The sequence below is a fragment of the Manis javanica genome, chromosome 3, assembly GCF_040802235.1.
Source record: "Manis javanica isolate MJ-LG chromosome 3, MJ_LKY, whole genome shotgun sequence".
NCBI classification, from domain to species: Eukaryota; Metazoa; Chordata; class Mammalia; order Pholidota; family Manidae; genus Manis; species Manis javanica.
In genome coordinates this window covers 109,707,142-109,726,474 of record NC_133158.1, presented here as the reverse complement: position 1 = coordinate 109,726,474, position 19,333 = coordinate 109,707,142, and the positions used below count along the sequence as shown (strand labels likewise).

Below are 19,333 nucleotides of genomic sequence, written 5' to 3'. Positions count from 1 at the left end.
TAAAAGGCTGTGTCACAGAAGAGGTACAAACCATGTGCTTCAGGTGTTCAATGGAGGGGATCTTATTGCTGGCTTTGGAGTGTAAGCTCCAGGAAGATGATGTCTGTTTGTTCAGCGTAATATTCTCCAGAGACTAGCAAAATGCCTGGCCCGTAAGAGGAGCTCAATAAATATTTGCACAGAGAAATTGAATTGAGGAGTATACTTTTAGGAACTAGACCTTTGGTAGGGAGGCCTTGGACATAAGGAGATGGAGTAGGATATACTGTGAGTGAAGGCAAAAAATCATGATATATATACATGCAAAAACAGACAGGTTTACTTGGAACTAAGAGATACCACTGGAAGTGGGGATTGGGCTTAGATGGATGAACAATGTAAATATAAAAATAGTTGTGACACCTGTTAAATGAGTTGCCAGCTTTGATGGGACAATAATCTAAGCAAATGCACTGCCCATAACCTGAATTATTTTCCTCAAAGCAAATGTATTAAATTCTAATTCCATTAGTTAAGGGAATAAGAGCAAGGTTTCTATACATTCACAGTGGAGTCACATTTGGAAAGAAACCCAGTGAAGTGTTTATGCTATTATCCAACTCCCACTGCAGGCTACAAAGACAGGATTTGGCCAAGGTTTTACCTTCCTTGCCTCGCCAGTTATTTTGGTCCCCTCCCCTTCCTTCCTCTCTTATCCTTAGCTATAGCTTACAAGAACCCTTTCTGAGTGTGTGCTTTGAGCCAGATGTTGCTTTCACTTTACTATACATTTCTTAAGGTGGGATGGGGCTTGGGGAACTTTCTTCCAGAGCATGCCTTTAATTAAAGTCACTAAAGAAAGTCTGAACTGGCTAATTTTCAAGGATATTAACTTGAATATTGGAATTAACATTATCTTCTGAGGATAATTGGAATGTTCCATTTTTTTAAAAATGAGAAAATGCTTCTTTTTATCATCCAAACTCTGATCTTCACTGGAATTATTATTGAATACACTGGAGAAAGCAACTAGCCTATTAAAATAAGCTTTGATGTGTGGTGGAAACCTTAGTTTGGAAATGTTACGATTGTGAATGTGTTTGCCGTACTATTAAATCTGGCCTCTTCAGTCATTTAATCCTAGGAAGTAGACAAGAGTGCTGGAAACTATTATAAAAATAATGAACAATGTGTGACATATTCTAGATGTTTGCTGCAGGTATAATCCAGCTTCTTGGCTACAAGATAATCGGTTTGGTTTCAACATTGGTTCAAAATATTTTGATGACACTATATCCTTATAATTGCAATACAATAGTAGTAATTGAATCTTTGACATTCATGGAAAGCTTAGTAAGATATCACTGTCCTGGGCATCATTCAAAAGGCACCCCATGAAGCTATTTACACATCAGTTGTCCTGCTCTGACATAAGTGAGGACATAAGCTCTCCCACTATCTGAGTGGCTTTAAAGAGCATAAAGCAAAACATCCCTGCTAAGCATCTTGAGATCACTGACCAGTCTAAACATGTGAATTAATTAAATAGCACTAAAAATGAAAGCTGTAGAAATTCGGTAGGAAAATGATAAAATAGCCTTAAAATGTGTGATGTACTCTGCAGAAAGCATACACTGTCAATAAATCATTAGATTGTTATTTCTGTCTTCAAGATTGAAGAGTGTATTTAATAGAGTTACTGAATCTTCCAAAGGTAATTATTTTTCCCTCTCATTTCTTCTTACCACATCCTAGAATAAAACATTAAGGTTTGTTAAATTTATGAAAAATGTGAATGAAATTTGCTACTTTTTGATCACATCCATTTGTAAAGAATCATCTTAGCAGAGAGGCAATATAAAAGCAAAATCAAAAATTTCCTTTCTAGATAAATCAGTTACATGGACATGTAGATGTAAATATAACATCTTGTACTTTTATGTTGTGACTTTGACTAAACAAAAGTCTTATGTAATTTAGTAGTTGATATTTCCTTCAGAGATTTATTTGGAAATGACTAAGGTTTTGATTCTTGACTACGTAATTTATCAGACTAAGTGTTTTCCTAATCATGTACCTGAAACTCATATATCCATTATAATTTATACCACTGATGATAACTAAATGATAACTTTAACTTGTTAAACATAAATCATTTAGGTGGTATAAAGAATTTTTAAAAGCTAGGGTAATTGGTGTTCAACATTTTTGGTATAATTTTCCTTGCCAGAAACATATGGAAAAAAAGACAGTAATTTGGTTTTATCACTCCAATATGATTTTTTAAATCAGAAAATACCTTCCCCCTCTCACATAGTGCTGTTTCATACCTTATTGATTCTAAAATCTGACAGTAAATAAACCATTACTTATTCACAAGTTAATTATCTATGGGAACTTCCTACAATTAATTCATTATCTTCCAATCCAAATGAACTGACAGAGTATGCAGATTCATTTGTGTTACCATTTGGATACAACGTGTAATTATGAAGGCCAAAAATGATAGAGAAAGAAAAGCATATAATGCAATATCATAAAACATACACATTATTTTAAATTCATCTCCAGCTGACATCCATATCAGTAACATTTTCCATTAAATGAAGTTAATAGAGAATAATAATTTAAAGTCAAAAAGACCTTATTAAAAATTATTATAAGAACATTATTGATAAATTGAAGGACGGATTCGTTGGAACATTCATTTCTCTTTCCATCGTTTCATTCAACTGACTCTGACCACTAAATGTGGTGCTTGATGCAGGAGACTCACAGAAGAATGGCCTTTGCCTTTTCCAGCATTATGTCTAATATAGAAGGAAGACTAGTAAGATGCTTACAAATGTTTCAGAAGTCTGAGTACATGAAATGAACATCTAAATGCATCTTTTACTGATGAAGAGAAGAAACTGCATCCTTTTTTGTGAAGGGGTGATCTCAGAACTCTAACTGGGCGTCTGTGGTCTTCATTCTGCAGACTACTGCCTCGCTCAGTGTGGTAAAGACTGCAGAGCTTACTGCTGCGATGGGAACTCTCCCTACTGCTGCTCCTACTATGCCTATATTGGGAATATCCTCTCGTGAGTATGGGTCAATTTTGGCAATACTGATGCTCCTTCCCTTGCCAGTTATGTTTTCAAAAAGTATGAAGTTAAAGGTATGGGCAGGAGATTTTAAGAGTGACTATTGACCTAAGATCTTTCCTGGAGATACTTAATACTCATCACTACCTAGTGTGTTAAGCATTTGACAAAATGTGCAAAAATATTATACAAAATAAACTGCCTTTAAGTAGACCAGATTCATATTATTATTCCTTTTTTAACATTGTAAATTGCACGGTTTTGTCCGCTTTGTTGAAGGATTTGGAAGTTAGAATGTCATTTAATTACAGCCAGTTTATTTTGCTGTCCATGCATTTGTCTAACTCATCCAGTAGGTATCAGGGAAAAGAGACTTTATGAATAAAAAAATACAGTTGGGATATGAAATATCAATTTTCTACATAATTCATATGAACAACTTGAAGAAACAAGTTTAGAGCCCAAGAAAGAATGGACACCAACAAGATAAAGTCATAGCCAACTAACAAGAATCAAAGATACAGACACACACAGAATGTGTTAAACATTTCTCCACAACAAATTAAGAATTTATTTTAGAGCTGCTTCTGGGCAGAGGGAAATGGAGAAGCAGGAACTGACTTCAGGGTCCTCTTTCTGAAAAGTATGCAACTCTCAGTTCCTCTACAAACCTTTGAGTTGAGAAATTAAAGGTAGAGAATTAAGAACACAGGAATTTTCTGGGTCAAAATCACCCATGGCTTTCAGACAGCAGCAAGAGTCTAGCCTCTGTTCTTTGTTTTTTTGTTGTTGTTCACGGGAATATCAGGATGACTTAGGAGGTGCTCTGTTGAGGCTTCACTTGTGCCCTATGGAGGCTTATGTTGACCTAAGAAAGATTAGACACTAAGGGGAATGTGCCTGGCTACTGTAGGGACATGTCCATTGAGACAGCCTAAAACTCATCCTCCATTTCCTAAGAATAGAAAACTTGGCACCACATAAACTTTCCAGAATCAAAGTCGGGGTTGATATTAGAGAACTTGTTTCTCTGAATAAGGCCAAAAAGAATCATACCTCAGGATAATTTTGAAGACTGTCATGGCTATGCAAGACCCAGCAGGCTGTAATAAAGATTGATTAATGGAATTTAAGCATTCTTTGAAATTCAAAATCAACTCTAAATAAAATGTTTGCATTTTTTATCATGGAAGACTCATTGGAAAGCAGATAGTAAGTCCCCTCCTTACATTAGAGAATATCAGAATGATATTTAAAGGAAGTAGTTAGTTCAGAATACCCTAAATACAAATACACAATGTTATCTTTCACGTTTGTGTATCCCTTCACACTTAGAAGTAACTTAAATACATTTCTATTAAATTCCAACTTTTATTTTCAAGCTGTCTGCACATTCAAGATGTTGCTGTACAGATTCGAGGAACCTGGCATCAAAAGTGATACTGTAATTCTGTGAGATCTTTGTTCCTGGCTCCTGGCCCATTTTCTGGCCTCTTGAACTACATCATGTCCATTTGCTCTTATTTCTCACCTGATAGCTGCCTCCATTCTGGTAAATACATATGGGAGGCATAATGATTTATTAACCAGAATATTTAAACATTTTAAATTTGCAGATGAGCTTCATATGTCTTATATTTGCATTCAGATTCACATTTTTATAGTACATATTCTAAGTAAGTCTTAATTTGCATTCAGATTCACATTTTTATGGTACATATTCTAAGTCTTTACCATTCAGTTTAAGAATTAGTTGAATTGATATATGTATGTGGGTTATGAGGGCCATGCACTTGTTACGTTTGAAAAATAAAGAACTGTGTTTTGGGGGTTGGGGAGGAAACACAGATGTGGCACTATATTTCAGGCAGTTAAAACTGAAATTTCTGTTCAAAATAGAAACAACTAAGTAAATCCGTTGTTAAACAATTCTTAGGGAAAAACAGAGCTTTAAATTGTTTTCCCCACTGGATAAAGGAGAATACATGTTCAGGATTTCCACTTATTGTTTAAGATTTGAAAAGAGTTCTTAACTCCACCCAAAGCTTTTTTTTTTTAAGAGAGGGTAATGGAGTGGGGGTGAGGTAGATAGAAAAAATAATAATTCCAAGAATGCTTACAAAAGTTCTTTCATGCACATGTTTTCAAATATTGCTATTTTGGAACTCATAAACTGCTTCCTCTCTTCCAAGCATCCAGCACATTCTTGATAAAGGCATTTTAATCTTAACAGAAAATTAAATCTTTGTGATTACCAGAAAAGTAATAAAGAAGAAAGCAATAAACACAGTGTAATGTTACATATCCTTAATGAATAGTTTTATAATTTGGTTAAAGTTGAGTTTCTATTTTTTCTTTGTTTCCAAAATGGAAATGTCTTGGCTCCATTTGAAATGAGCTAAAAAGAGTACAAAACATAATTTGGGTCATTCTAGTCTGTTCATTAATTGGTAAGGCTGGGTGCACTTGGCCCTTGTAAATTGAGGCTCCTCCCTCATCACCATCTAAAATAATCAGAGTAGAGATGTTTAGCCCCTAACTCTGTTTACTCCAGTTATTCTGTTTGGTAAATTAACCATTAAGATTCACTTTTAAAGCTATCACAAGAGCTAACTTTCAATTTACCTCTTGGTTGAAAAGTTTTATTTCATGCATAGATTTTTAAAATTATTTTTAGATATTTTATCTTTTTTGATATTTTATATTTGAAATACAAGTTAATTTTGATAAATAAATTCAGAATCCTCCCATTCCCCCCATTGTTTTTCTTTTTTCAATTAGGAATTTTAAAATTGACGTGTCTTATGAAAAACTTGAAATATTAAACTTTTAAAATAGCATATCTGATTTTTCATTGAGATATAATTGACATATTAGTTTTGTGTATATAACATAAGGATTTAATATTTGTATATTTTGCAAAATGATCATCACAAGTCTATCTTCTTTTGGTCATTATTGTCATGGACAGTGACTTCAATACAGAAAAATAATAGCACCATTTTCCAGAATTTGAGAATAGTTTCCAGAAGTTAGTATATGCTATGCACTCAATTACTTACAAATACATATTGAGTTGATTGCCCATAACCATGGCAGCACTGAGCTAGGGCCTGGAGTCCAAAGATGAATAAATGATGTACCCTGATTTGTTGGGTTTCCCCATGGAGTAAGAGAAGAGAGTGTAGACAAATCATTCTAATTCAATGAACTAATCTGCAAAGTGTTATTGGATGCCAGGAAGAGAAAATAACAGCTAAGTCTTTGTGCGTGCGTGTGTGTGTGTGTGTGTGTGTTTAGAAAGAAATGCTTAGAAAGAGCCTTATAAACATGAAACTTGAACAGTTTTGAAGAGACACTAGTTATTTACATAAATGGACAGTGAAGAAAGGGAAGTGTATTCCAGACAGACAGACTCCTACTTACAAAGGCAAAGACATAAGAAAGGAAATGCTCAGTCTGGGAAATCCCATGTTGTTCAGTGTTGCTAGAGAAGGTTAAACTTTGAATGTAACATACAAATAAGCAGGTAAGACAAAAGAGAGATCCTCACTTTTACATACTTAATTGGTAGATTACATACTTTTATTGGTCATGCTTAAGAAAGCTGAAACAAGTCAGTATTTTTCTGGAAACAAGACAGCTGCTTTTATATAGAAAGGACATGTTCTTTAGACACCACTAAGACAAGGAACAAAAAAGTAAGAGGGTGTCAACTGAAGATTGTTTTTATTCCATAGAGAAAAGATTTTGGAGAAACACTTTGAGAAGTTATACTTTTAGAACCATTTATGACAGAATATGTGACCATGCAATTATTGATCATTTTTGACATTTTTGATCATGAAATAACTACCTGAGTACCAGAAGTCTTACTATGCTTGAAAATGAGAATTGGGGCAATTCAAGAAGTAAACAATTTCTCATCAGATTTGTTCTCAACCATTTCATTTAGTTGCTCTTCTCCATGGAAGATAAACATCTGTGATGCATATGGAAAGAATATTTCAATTTTTGTTGCTGATGAAATTTAATTGACATTCCCTAGGGAGAGGATCCAGTGTAAAGGTGTGATTTATTCAGTACTCTTCATAATCTGTAGAATTCAAGGGAATTGAGGGTGCAACTGAGTGCCTAATTACTATTAGTAACAGAACAAACTGAAACAGGACTTGACTGAAAATGAAAGGAAACTGCTGTGCGAGTAAGAGAATAATTGTACAATATTGAATGTGCACCAAATAATGATGAGGTTGAACCTAGTGAGCCAGACGATAAGGTGTAAGATTTAATCCCTTTAAGCAAAAAAGGATGTTTGCTTTTCCAGGTTGCCTTTGCAAAGTGCAGACCTGTCTAGGGATTTCTCAGAGTGCCACCTGGCCAACACAAAACCCCCATGGGGAAAAGTCAGGAGGAAGAACTAATAATGGAGATCCTGATGGGATTAAGTTTCTTTTTTTCTCAATGAAATGTGGAAGATGTATTGCCTACAGTTTTGCAGAGACAGCTAATAAATATCCCAACTATAATTTTAGAGCCATGTTATGCATGAAAGCAAAATTGAGTTTAAATATAAAGGTTTCATATTTCCAAATGGCATGTGAGGTCCCATGTTTATAAAGTAGCTGAGCATTCTGAATAAATCATGAGGCTATTCAAAAAAAAAAAAAAACTGCATTTTGAAAAGATTTTGGTATTGGTAAAAAAAAAAAAATCATTCAAATTAATTAAATTAAAACATTGTTAGTACCTAGATATAAAAAAGAAAACCTCTGAAAAACATACTGAATGAATCAAAGTTTGTAGAGGCCTAATTTTTGTTTTAATCATGACACAAAGATAAATAACATGTGATGTTAAAATAAATATGAACTTGATTTAAAATGTAGTAATAAATCATGTTTGATAGAAGAAGAAAGTTGGTGTTTTCTCAGAAGACATACTTGCATTTTATAGGTTACTTTATTAAGAACAAACATAAATGTGTAGATATCTAAAACTTTTCAGTCAAATCTATATTCTATTTTATCACAACTGCCTTTGTAAATTGACTGTCAGAAACATGTGTTTTTATGAAGGCATAGATGAAGTTTCTAGAACATGTTCTCAGCAATTTATGTCTATAAATTTGTACAGAGACATTCTGTGTTCCATGCCAGGTACTGGGGAATACGGCTGTGAATCGAACATGATTCCTATCCTTGAATTGTTTATAAACTGTTGGGAAACACAGATCTGTAAACAGATCATTTAAGCTACTGGGGAAAGTACAAAATGCAGTGAATCAGAGAGGAGGAGCTTTTAGTCCAATCTTAGGATTCTGGGAAGACTTCTTGAAGGACAGTATTTCCAAGATCAATCCTAAAATAAAAAGCAATTGATAAAACTCACCACTCGCTTAGGAGTTAAAACACTTAGCAAACTAGGAATAAAAGGAAAATTTCTTAACCTAAAAATTTTGTTAAACAAAAGCAAAAACAAAACCCTACCTCAAACACCATGATCAATGGTACAATGTTATAACCCTTCCCTTTAACAGAAGCTATAAAACAGGCTAGCATCTAGCACCACTTCTAGTCAGCATGCTTCTGTCCAGGTCACTCTGACCAACAAGACAAATTAAAAAGAAGTAGTAAAAATTAGAAAGGAAGAAGGTAAATTGTAATTATTTACAAATTATATGATTGTCTGTACTCATTAGAATTAGACTATCAAAATGAGTAAGATAATTCATCAAGATTGTAGAATATAAGTTCAGTACAAAATTCATGCATTCCTCTATATCATTAACACTCAGGAAATGCAATATGTATATGTGTACTCAAGTCTCATTTACTCCATCAAAAACCATAAGATATCTAGTGAGAAATCCATTAATAACATATGCATGAAATTTATGGAGTAATCTAAATATACAGAAATATCAAGGGATGAAAGAGAGTCCTAAAGAAATTAAGAGATATATCAAATTGTAAATGGGAATATTGTAAGGACATCAATATTGGGGTATGATGATTCCCAATGTATGTATTGGGAACAATATGTAAAGTCAGTGTAATTTCTAATAAAATTTCACAGGACCGTTTTTTGTTGAGTTTGACAGACTGAGTCTAATTTATGTGGGACAGTAAGGACATAGGAAAAAGAAGATAGTTATGAAAAAGAACAAAGTGAGAAGACATGCCTTAGAGACATCAAGATTTATTATAAAGTTATAGAAAATAAATTGTGTGATATTGGTTCACAGATAAACTGCTCATAAAATGACTCATGTACATATGGGAACTTGATAGATAACAGAGATGACGTTATAATCAGAGGTGGATGGATTATTTAATAGGTGGTGCACTAGCTATCAATATGGATAAACATTAAACAATTACTCCACCACACCACACCCCAAAATCCACTCCTATAAACAAACTCCCTAAGTGCAGGAAGCAAACATGTACGACTTTTAAGAAAGGGAGAGAATGGCATTATGGAATCAGGATAGGAAAGATTTTGAAAATGAAAGATAAAAAACACACACAATAAAACCACTAAAACTGAAAACCACAGAACTGCATACTATAAAATGGTGAATTTTATGGTATGTGAATTATATCTCAACTTAAAAAAATGTTTTAAATATATAAGGCAACAGAATTCCATAGGCAAAGCATAAGGTAACCCTCACTTGGAGAAGGTACTTACTTGTAGTTCATATGATTCACAAAAGATTAGTATCCAGAGTGGCTCAAAAGGAAAATGGGCCATGTGTGAGCACAAAGCAAGTACTAGATAGAGCAGAAACCTGGAAGGGCAGTAAACTTAAGGGAAGATGCTCCACCTGGCTAGCTAATGCAGGGAAATAAAATCCCATCTCACACCTGTCAGGCTGACAGTGCTACTAATTTTGATAGTATGAGACAATGTGTGCCATGATGAATGGGAACTCACAGTGCTGGTGGGCAAATTATTAGAAACACTGGGAGAGCAATTTGACTACACGCAGTAATGATGAAGATGGGTATACTTAGGACTTAATACCTCTGCCACAGAGATTCCCTTGAAAATCCCCAAATATGCACAAGGTGACATTTATAATGTTGGTTGACAGTTATTAAAAATAGCGAAACATTGGAAGCAACCTATATTTCCATCAGAGGAAAATGGATAGAGTATATTCATACAATGGAATGGGATATAGCAATTAAAATAAATGAATGCCTGTTAATGTATCACTATAGTAAATCTCCAAACTAGTAATGCTGTATGAAAAAGAGCTGTGTGTGAAATATGATATTTTTGTACAGTTAAACACAAAATAACTCCTTATATTGCTTAGGAAACTTGAGCACATGGTAAATGTGTAAATATCTGAGGGAGAGAAGTATGCAAATGAATTTCAGGACTGCCCAGAACTGATCGGTTTTCTGGAATGCAGAACTTTCAGTGCCACAATCGGGACAGTTTTGGACAAACTGGGGCAAGTTGGTCACCTAGGGAAAAGAGTGGGGTGGAAGTCTTCAACTCTAATATTTACTACTTAAAAATTTAACATCTGAAGCAAATATGATAAATTATTTACATGTAATAAATCCAGGTGGTGAGTATCTAGGAGTTTTATGTTATTATCTGTAATCCTATATGTTTGGAAATCTTTATAACTTAAAAAGCTATAACTTGGAGCTAAAAGAAAGAACCAAGTTCCAATTAATTCTCAAGTTTCTGCTTTCAATGATTGGGTGGATGGTGTGCTGGGAACTAATGGGGAATAGTTAAGAAGATTCAGAGAGAGAAATGAAATTCATTTTTAATCCATTGAGTGGTCATAGGCGTTATAGCCTATAGGCTAAATTCAGTGGGCCTTCAAATGGTAGTGTACTAATTGAACTCAGTAGGAAGCCTGGAGCACTCATACAGATGTGGGAGTAAAAAGCCTAGAGGTGCTGGTTGAAAAAGGTGTTGGGAGTGTAATGAAATGTTTTGAGAAGAGGTGTAAGAAAGAGAACAGCAAGCCAATGATGGAGCCCCAGGGAAATTCAGGAATACTTTGTGATTCCTCCCATTTTTACACTTGATCAACCTCCTGAAAGGTGTTCAATAGCTTTTTCAGCCTCCCTTAAAGTGTTTTCCATCCCTTCCAAATTCCTTTACCTCTATGAAAATTGATCTCCCCTTCACTAATCAGTCTGAATACGCTTCCCATGGTGGTGGGGACAGGGAATGCCTTTATTTTCTTCTATGTGCTTTTTGTGTTTTACATTAAAGATAGGACTCAGCTCATTCTGAATCGAATATGTTCTCATGACAAAGCGGTCTATGTGAGAATTGATCTTCATTTACTCGAATTGTATTCAAGTCAAATCAACTCATATCTGGTCATATATTCGAGGTTTTAGGGGATACCTTAATTAGATAACAATTACAACTGGGTATTGTAAAAAAAAAATGTGCTTGGTGGTGCCAGAGATTATTAGAGTGACGGGAACTACGATTTCTTTAATGTGTTCTCTGTCCCAATTCTTGAAATGTGTTATTTTATTAATCTTCGGAACAGCCCTCTAACCTGGGCATTATTACTCTTATCTGTACAGATGAGTGAGTTGAGGCTCAGAGTGAAGTAATTTGTATGATTTCACACAGCTACCATGTAATGAGCAGGCACCTAGAATTAGGTGTACTTTACTGCTTTCTGCTACTCCTCAGTGGGTCCTGCAGATATGAAAATTTCAAAATGAAGATTTGCAATAGGGTGAATGGGAAATCTTCATTCCTTTAAGATTTTGTGAAGTCCTAAACACCATTTTTGGGGATTGGGGGCTTTCCTTACTCTCAATATCCAGATTAAGTTCCCTCCAATATACTGCCATAACATTATCCTTTCTCTACCCTGTTATTATTTATCACTTTATTCAAGTGCCTAAATTATCTATCTGCCCCCTCTCCTCCACTCTAGACCCTGAGAGGACAGGAAGCCAATCTGACAACTTAGCATTGAAGGGACAGGGCCTAACCCACTAAATGATTCAGAAAGATTGTTTAAATGTAGGTCAATCTTCCATTTAAATATGAAAAATCTGACATTTTGTGGGTTCTAAAGAAATATGTATCATTTAGACAAATATTTGCTTTAAAAAATCTAAGCATAATTCAAATATGTTATTGATTTCAGGTAATTTTTTTTCATGGAGTACAAATCAGGTATTAATACAAAGTAAAAGGTGTGATTTCTGTGTAGTCAGTCATCATTTTCTAGTCACATTGTTTATGATAAATTATAATCAGATGATGGGGATTAGAACTGAGACACAATTTGATTATAATGATTTAACCTCTTGTCATATTTCCAGAGTGAATGTGCTCTATCAATGAGGCAATATGATCTGGAAGCCTATTAGACTGTTAAGGCAAGAGGCACCTGTGCAACTCAATTCACGTGCATAATTTTGGGAGGTAAAATGTTTTATTGATAAAATCGAGGAGGTAAGAGTTATGCACATGGACTAATTTTTATTCCATTATATTGGAAGAATTCTGATGGGCAGAAGACAATGTCTTCCAGCTGTCTCCCGACTTGCAATATGTTAGGATGAACACACTCATAACTACTGAAAATATCAATGGGCAATAATAACCTCATAAAATATAATAGGATTCCATGGGTGAAAGCCTTGGCTATTCATTTAACCCATAGTAACTCAGAGACAAACAGAATTTGTAGCTGTGATATTCATTCTCAAGAAAAGCAGCAGCAGAAGATCTTACAGGTAATAAGAATGCGACTTTTGTGCCTTTGCACAAATCTGACAAAAATAGGAAAAAAACCATTCATACTCTATATGAATTCACACTGTCAACATGGAAAGCAGAACTCTCTATGCTGCAATTTGCAAAAAGTAAGGGCTACCTGTGGCTGCAAATAACCAGCTGTACAATGTTAATACAACATTTTCCCTCTGCAAACACTAGGAACGATACAAGATCAACCTTCAAAGCATTACACACAGATATATTCACAAAGTATTGAATTTAAGTGTAACAAATGGTGAAAGCTCTGTTTTGCAGTCGCAATCTTAAATAATATCTATCCTTACATAAAGTCAATAGATCTCCTTGCCCTTTGCCAGATGGAATTAAACAGAAAACAACTCTGTGATTCTATTCTTAATAAGAGTTTTAGTGATAGGAAGTTACAGAAGAAAATCACAATTAGGTTTGAGTTCCTCTTTGTTTTATGTGGTCTGAACTTTATTCTCCTAATATCTCTGAGCCTCAGTTTATCAATTTGTAAAGAGAGAATACTAGTAACAACTTGCCTCTCAGAATTAGGCTAAAGGATACATTTGCTCATAAAAGCATTTAGAAGAAGAGCTGTGCAAATTTTCCCTGTCCCTCTTGAAAACATTGGGCTTTGAGACCGTCTGGAGTTTGGGAGAAGAGGAAACGCTTGGGGAGCAAGGTGACTTCTCCAGGGTCATCTGGGAAGCCCACTGGCCTGCAGAGTGCTTCCTCTCCCCTGTCCTCTGCACCAAAACATGGGCTTCTCTTCTCAGGAAGGCACTTTCAGACTTGAGTGAAATAAACGGCCCTCTTAATCAAATGCGATTGCAGTCTGGTAACTGCAAAAGCAGCTAATTAAATAATGTGTCCTGCTGCCCGACAGTTGCTAAAAGCATAATAGAGCCCTGAAAGTTATTTATATTAAGTAGACAAATCTGCCATGTTGCCCTAGGCTGACCTGTGAAGTAAAGAAGCTGACTCAAAAATGGGAGAAACAGTCTAAGTAAAAAAATTATGAACCTGACATTAAAAAATCACACTTGTAATACCAAATATCAGGGGGTAATGATTTGCTCGACAAAAGATTTAATCGTAGAGTTCCAATTAATTCCCTTTCAAAATTTGTTTTCTTCACAACTTTTAGAAATATATATTCTGCATAGGACTGGTTCATCTATATTGATGATATGTCAATAATTAATGTACAACAGTATTCTAACTGCTGGCCGCTTCAGCAGAGTGGTCACTGGTCACAGCACTAGACAGATTTGAATGTACCTTTGCATGTAAAAGTTTAGAATTGCTCTCATTAGGTTTTTTTAAAAAATATGTTAATCAGCCGTTCTTTCAGTATAATTCCATGCTTACAAGACGTACAAGAATAGAGGGCAATAACTTGCCTCTGCTGATATTGTATGTAACTTACATTTGCAACAATTACCAGATTTTATTTATTGTCAGTGGTAGTGAATAAATGCCAGATGGCATGCTGAATAAAAAGTCATTGATCATAGCAAGGATCAGCTGAGGTCTATCAATTCTAAAATGAGTTCCTTTTTACTCAGCTTGTTGGCTTTAAACAGCCAGCTTATTGTACATGCTATATATGTTGCTTAATGTTTGCTGTAAAATAGTTTTTGTCTCATTACCTTTTGTTGGAAGGATTGGTTCCAGTTCTGGGTAAGACACAGAAAGCACACTGCACTCTCTGCCTCCCACTAAATGCAGCTGTATAATTTGGATGGAACGCATGGAGTGGCTATTTCGGGTATATGGAAAGCAAACAGGAGCAAGCAGGTTGGAGAACTAGACCAGAATTCAAAGTACTACATAAGTAGCCATGAATTAGCAGTTTTTTTCCTCTTTTTATTCCACTCTGGGCTAAAGATAATCTAAAGCACATAAGCAAACTTCAGGATATGGACAGAGAAATAAAGGAGAATCTCTTTAGTTTTGGCTAAATATTGCAAGGTCTCTTCATGCTCACAGTGGGGGAAGTACCCCAACACATTTTCTTTTCTCTGTTCCCCTGTGAAGCTCCCAAGTAGTTTTTGGTTACTGCAGCATTGACAGTGGTGATGACAGCAAGAGGACCTGACAGGAGCCTGAAACTCTGAGAACAGGGAACTTTCCTTTCAGACCACAGGGATGTAATACCAGGAGGATGGGGTGAGTCTCCATCGCTTTTTTTTTTTTGGTCCTTTTCCACTGGTCAATCCTGGATATGAGTCCATTTGTGGAAATACGCAAAGAGCAGGGTAAATAAATTAAGTCCATCTTTCTGACTGGAGAAACAAAAAGTGCTGCCCAGAGGGCCAGAAAATACTGGGGAGATAGAGGAACTCAGGGAAGTGACCCCTAAACTTGTGAACTCCCAGAATCATCTCACAGCTCCAGGCCCAAGGGTGTTTCAGCCCCGAGCAAGTTGACTCTGGATTCAGTGAGACTGAAAAGGGGTTAAAAGGGGCTTATGCCAAGCTTTATTCTCATTGTGACAGGTCAAGTGCTAGAATCCCATCCACCTCCATCTCTGCCTCTTCCCCAGCTTCCACCTCAGGCGCTGTCTCTGCTCCAGGCTCTGCTCTCCTCTCCCAGCTCTGCTTTCCCATACAACCTGTTCCACAGCAACACAGGCAGTAATGGCTTACTGCCAGCATGTCTGCAGGCATGTGCCTGCACAGTAGCTAAGTATTCCATCATCACACATACATGGTGGGTGAGTAGATTAGGCTCAGGTGAGTACCCTGGCCGTGGAACTTCCATTTTCCCTACAGTCTCAAGATATACATGCATGGATCTGAACCTAAACAGTACACCACAGAACTTGAGAACTGAATGTTTGACAGACAACCAACCAGGGCCCAGACTGGCAGTTGGGTGGTATACACATGTGACAGATCCAAACATAACTGCAAAGACTTTGAAATGGACTTTGAAGCCACAACCCACAGAAGTCTGACTGGAACTTGTGGTCTAAACTGAATCTGGTTGATTGCCTGCTGCTGTTGTATCTTTTCCTACATATATAAACAACAATAAGAGTATTATACAGAGCAATAATAATAGTATAACTCCTTTTGGATTCCCAGACCCAATTCTAGTGTGTGTAAGTATGTGGCAAGGGGTCTTCCCACATGTCAGTTATTGAACACCAGCAGGGTGTCCAAGAATTCAATTCAATTCTGATGCTATCTTCCCAGAGATAGCATGAGATTCCCCAGGTTAAGGACTCAGTCCTATAAGAGTACCCTCCATCCCCAACTCTAGACAAGAGGTGGTCACAAGCCCCAGGCAGTTAGTTTTGCTTCTGACCTACTGGCTGTACATTGCAGATTCCCACGATCTCCCCCTTAGATTTGGTTAATTTGTTAGAGTGGATCACAGAACACAGGAAAACACTTACATTTACCAGTTTAATAAAAGATACAAGTTAACAGCCAGATGAAGAGACACATAGGGCAAGGTCCCAAATAAAGGAGCGTCTATCCTAATGGAGCTTGGGGCCTGGCTCAGTGACACATGGGAGTGTTCTGGTTCCCCAAGTGCAGAAACTCTCCTGAACAGAGAAGCAGCATCCTAGAGAGTAGAGAATGATAACCTCTTCTTGGGTTTTGTGAGGGCTTCATTGCATACTCATGACTGACTAAATTATTGGCCACTAGCTGATTCAACCTCCAGCCCCTGTCCTTGGGTTGGTGGGGGTGGGAGTGGGCCAAGTCTCTCATTAACATGACAAAACACCTGTTTCACCTTTAAGACTGCAGCGTTTTCAGAAACTGTGGATGAAGAGCAAATATACCTAGGAAATACATGTTTGGTCATATGAATGACCAAATATGTATTTCTTATGATTCATTATATCATACCAGCTAAAAAAAAAAAAAAAATTTCACTAGACTTAAAATACAGAGTCTCTCATGATATTTTTAAAGTCTAGGATACAATTAAAAATTACCTAGCATTCAAAGAATCAAGGAAATCTCAACTCACAAAGCAAAACACAATTATTAAGCAGCAAAGACACTGGAATTACCGAATGAACATTCTAAAGCAGTTATTGTGAAAACCCCAGTAGTAATTTCACTATTTGAAAATACTGAAAAGACTGAAATAGATAAAATAAATAGAAAATATGAAGAACCAAATGGAAATTTCAGAACAAAAAATACAGAAACCAAAGTTTAAAAAATTCACTGGATGGACTCAATAGAAAAACAGGGATATCAAAATAAAGAATAAATAAACTTAGAGACAAAGCAATGGAAATTATCCTACATGAATAACAAAGAGAAAATACTGAAGAAAAAAAAAGTCTTAGGGATCTGTAAGGCAGTAACAAGTGGTTTAGGATTTACATCTTCAGAGTTCCAGAAGAAAGAGTGTGGTGCTAAACACTTTCCAAGTTTGGTGAAAGAGAGGTTCAAGAAGCTCAATAAATTTCAAAAAGGATAAACTTAAGGAAATCCACACCCAGACATATCATAATCAAGCTACTGAAAACTAAAGAAAAAAGCAGCCCAAAACTAAACAACAGATTACCTATTAGGGAACTATGATTGAATGGCTCCACATTTCTTCATCAGAAACCATGGAGGCCAAAGAAATGCCACATTGTTTTAAGTACTGAAAGGAAGTAACTGTCAATCCAAACTTCTATAACCAGCAAAAATATCATTCAGGAATAAAGGTTAAATAAAGACATTCTCCAATTAGGAAAAATCAAGAAAATCTTTAGTGAGCAGGCTTGATCTAAAAGGATTGCTAAGGAAAGTTCTTCTGAAAAAAGGCAAATGATACCAGAAGGAAACTTGGAATATCATAAAGGAAGGAAAAGTAGCAAAACTGGCATATATCTGGGTAAATACAATGCCAATTTTCCCCCATTTTGCATTCTTTAAAATATGTTAGACTATTGAATGTTAAAAAGATATACCATCGTATGGAGTGTTTTCAGTGGAGGTAAATGTAACATATAATGCAGCCATAGCATAAAGGGGAGAGGGCAAAGGGATATCAAAGATGGTGTGAGGTTCTATATTCCAACTGAAGTGGTATAAAAGTGATTCTTACTAATGATGAAAGTTCAGTAGTTATTCTGTAATCCTTAGAGCATCTTCGGAAGAGATAAAAACAAAAACCCTAGAGTGCAATATAATCAAAAGAAAGCAGGAAGGGGAATCAGTGAAAAACAAACAGAAAGCAAATAGCAAAGCAACATCCAAAAATATCAGTAATTACATTGATCAAGCTTACCAACTAAAGGACAAAAAAGGTATTTTTATTTTAACTAACAGAAATTATCCTAACTACATGAAGCTCACTTCAACTACAATATAGGTAAAGTAAAAGTATAGATAGGTTCAAAGTATGGGAGGGGAAAATAGAAAGATGTTGGCTGAAGGATACAAAGTTACAGTTATGTATAATAACTCCTGGAGATGTAAGGTATAACAATGAGACTATAGTTAACAATACTACACTGTGTAATTTAAATTTGATAAGAGGTAGATCTTATGTTTCCTTACAGACAATGGCACAAGGTAATCATGTAAAGTGGCGGATATGTTAATTACCTTGATTGTGGTGATTATTTCACAATGTATATGCATATCAAATCATCAAGTTGTATATCTTAAAGATAAATTATATTTTACTGTCAGCTATACATTTGTAAAGCTGGCTGTGGGGGGCAGGGGAAGCAATGTGCTAGCTAGCCAAGAAAACCAGAGTGACTACATTAATATAAGACAGAGTAGAGTCCAGACCACAGACTATTAGCAGAGATAAAAATGATTTTGCAAAATGAGAAAAGGGTCAATCAATCAAGAAGGCATAACACTTAAAGGAGAAATTAAAACTTTTGGCATTTTGTTTTTATAACCAGCAAATAAACTAATCTTGTTTGTTGAAACTCAGCTTTCAAGGGAAAAGAACAATATGGGTATGCTGACTTACATAAAAGGTTAAATAAAATTATTTACATTTTCCCTTTTTCTAGTTTATTTTTAATTATGAATCATGTCAGTGAATTGCAGATAATACCATAGGAGCTTACATTTATTCAAATTCTAAATCAGTCTACAACTTGACAATCCCTGGCATTTTTATGTATAAACACCCTAACTAGGAAATGAGAGCTTTAAGGAGATGATGCAAACATACATTTTTTTCTTGTGCACTGAAAATTCATTGCAGTGATGGTAGAAATATTAATTTAACATACTGGCTGGAGAATGTGCCTGCAGGTGACATGGAACAAAGACAAAGACATAAGCAACAGAAAATTAAGTGTTGATAATTAAATTTTGTGTTGAATGACTAAAATAATTAATTTACATTTATGTTTATTAAGAGAAATATACTATTTCATGAAATGTGGAAGAGAATTTTGGAAGGGAAAATGATATAATATTAAAACCAAGATTCTCTAATCATTGGCAGGCTCAACTATGTTCATACATTTTAGAAAATTCATTAAACTTTATAAAAGAATGATCCTG

At 35.4% G+C, this 19,333-nt stretch overlaps 1 protein-coding gene and 1 long non-coding RNA gene across 3 annotated transcripts in view; one reads left to right on the top strand and one right to left on the bottom strand.

Moving 5' to 3' along the window:
* Positions 1-19,333, bottom strand: part of LOC108391273 (uncharacterized) — a 355,429-nt gene that overhangs the window by 25,719 nt on the left and 310,377 nt on the right. The gene's annotated exons all lie outside the window — the stretch shown is intronic.
* CYYR1 (cysteine and tyrosine rich 1) overlaps positions 1-19,333 on the top strand; it is a 104,497-nt gene that overhangs the window by 2,220 nt on the left and 82,944 nt on the right. The window contains exon 2 of the mRNA XM_017650817.3: positions 2,960-3,062. Within this exon, the coding sequence (XP_017506306.1) occupies positions 2,960-3,062 (103 nt within the window). The remainder of the gene's footprint in view (positions 1-2,959; positions 3,063-19,333) is intronic.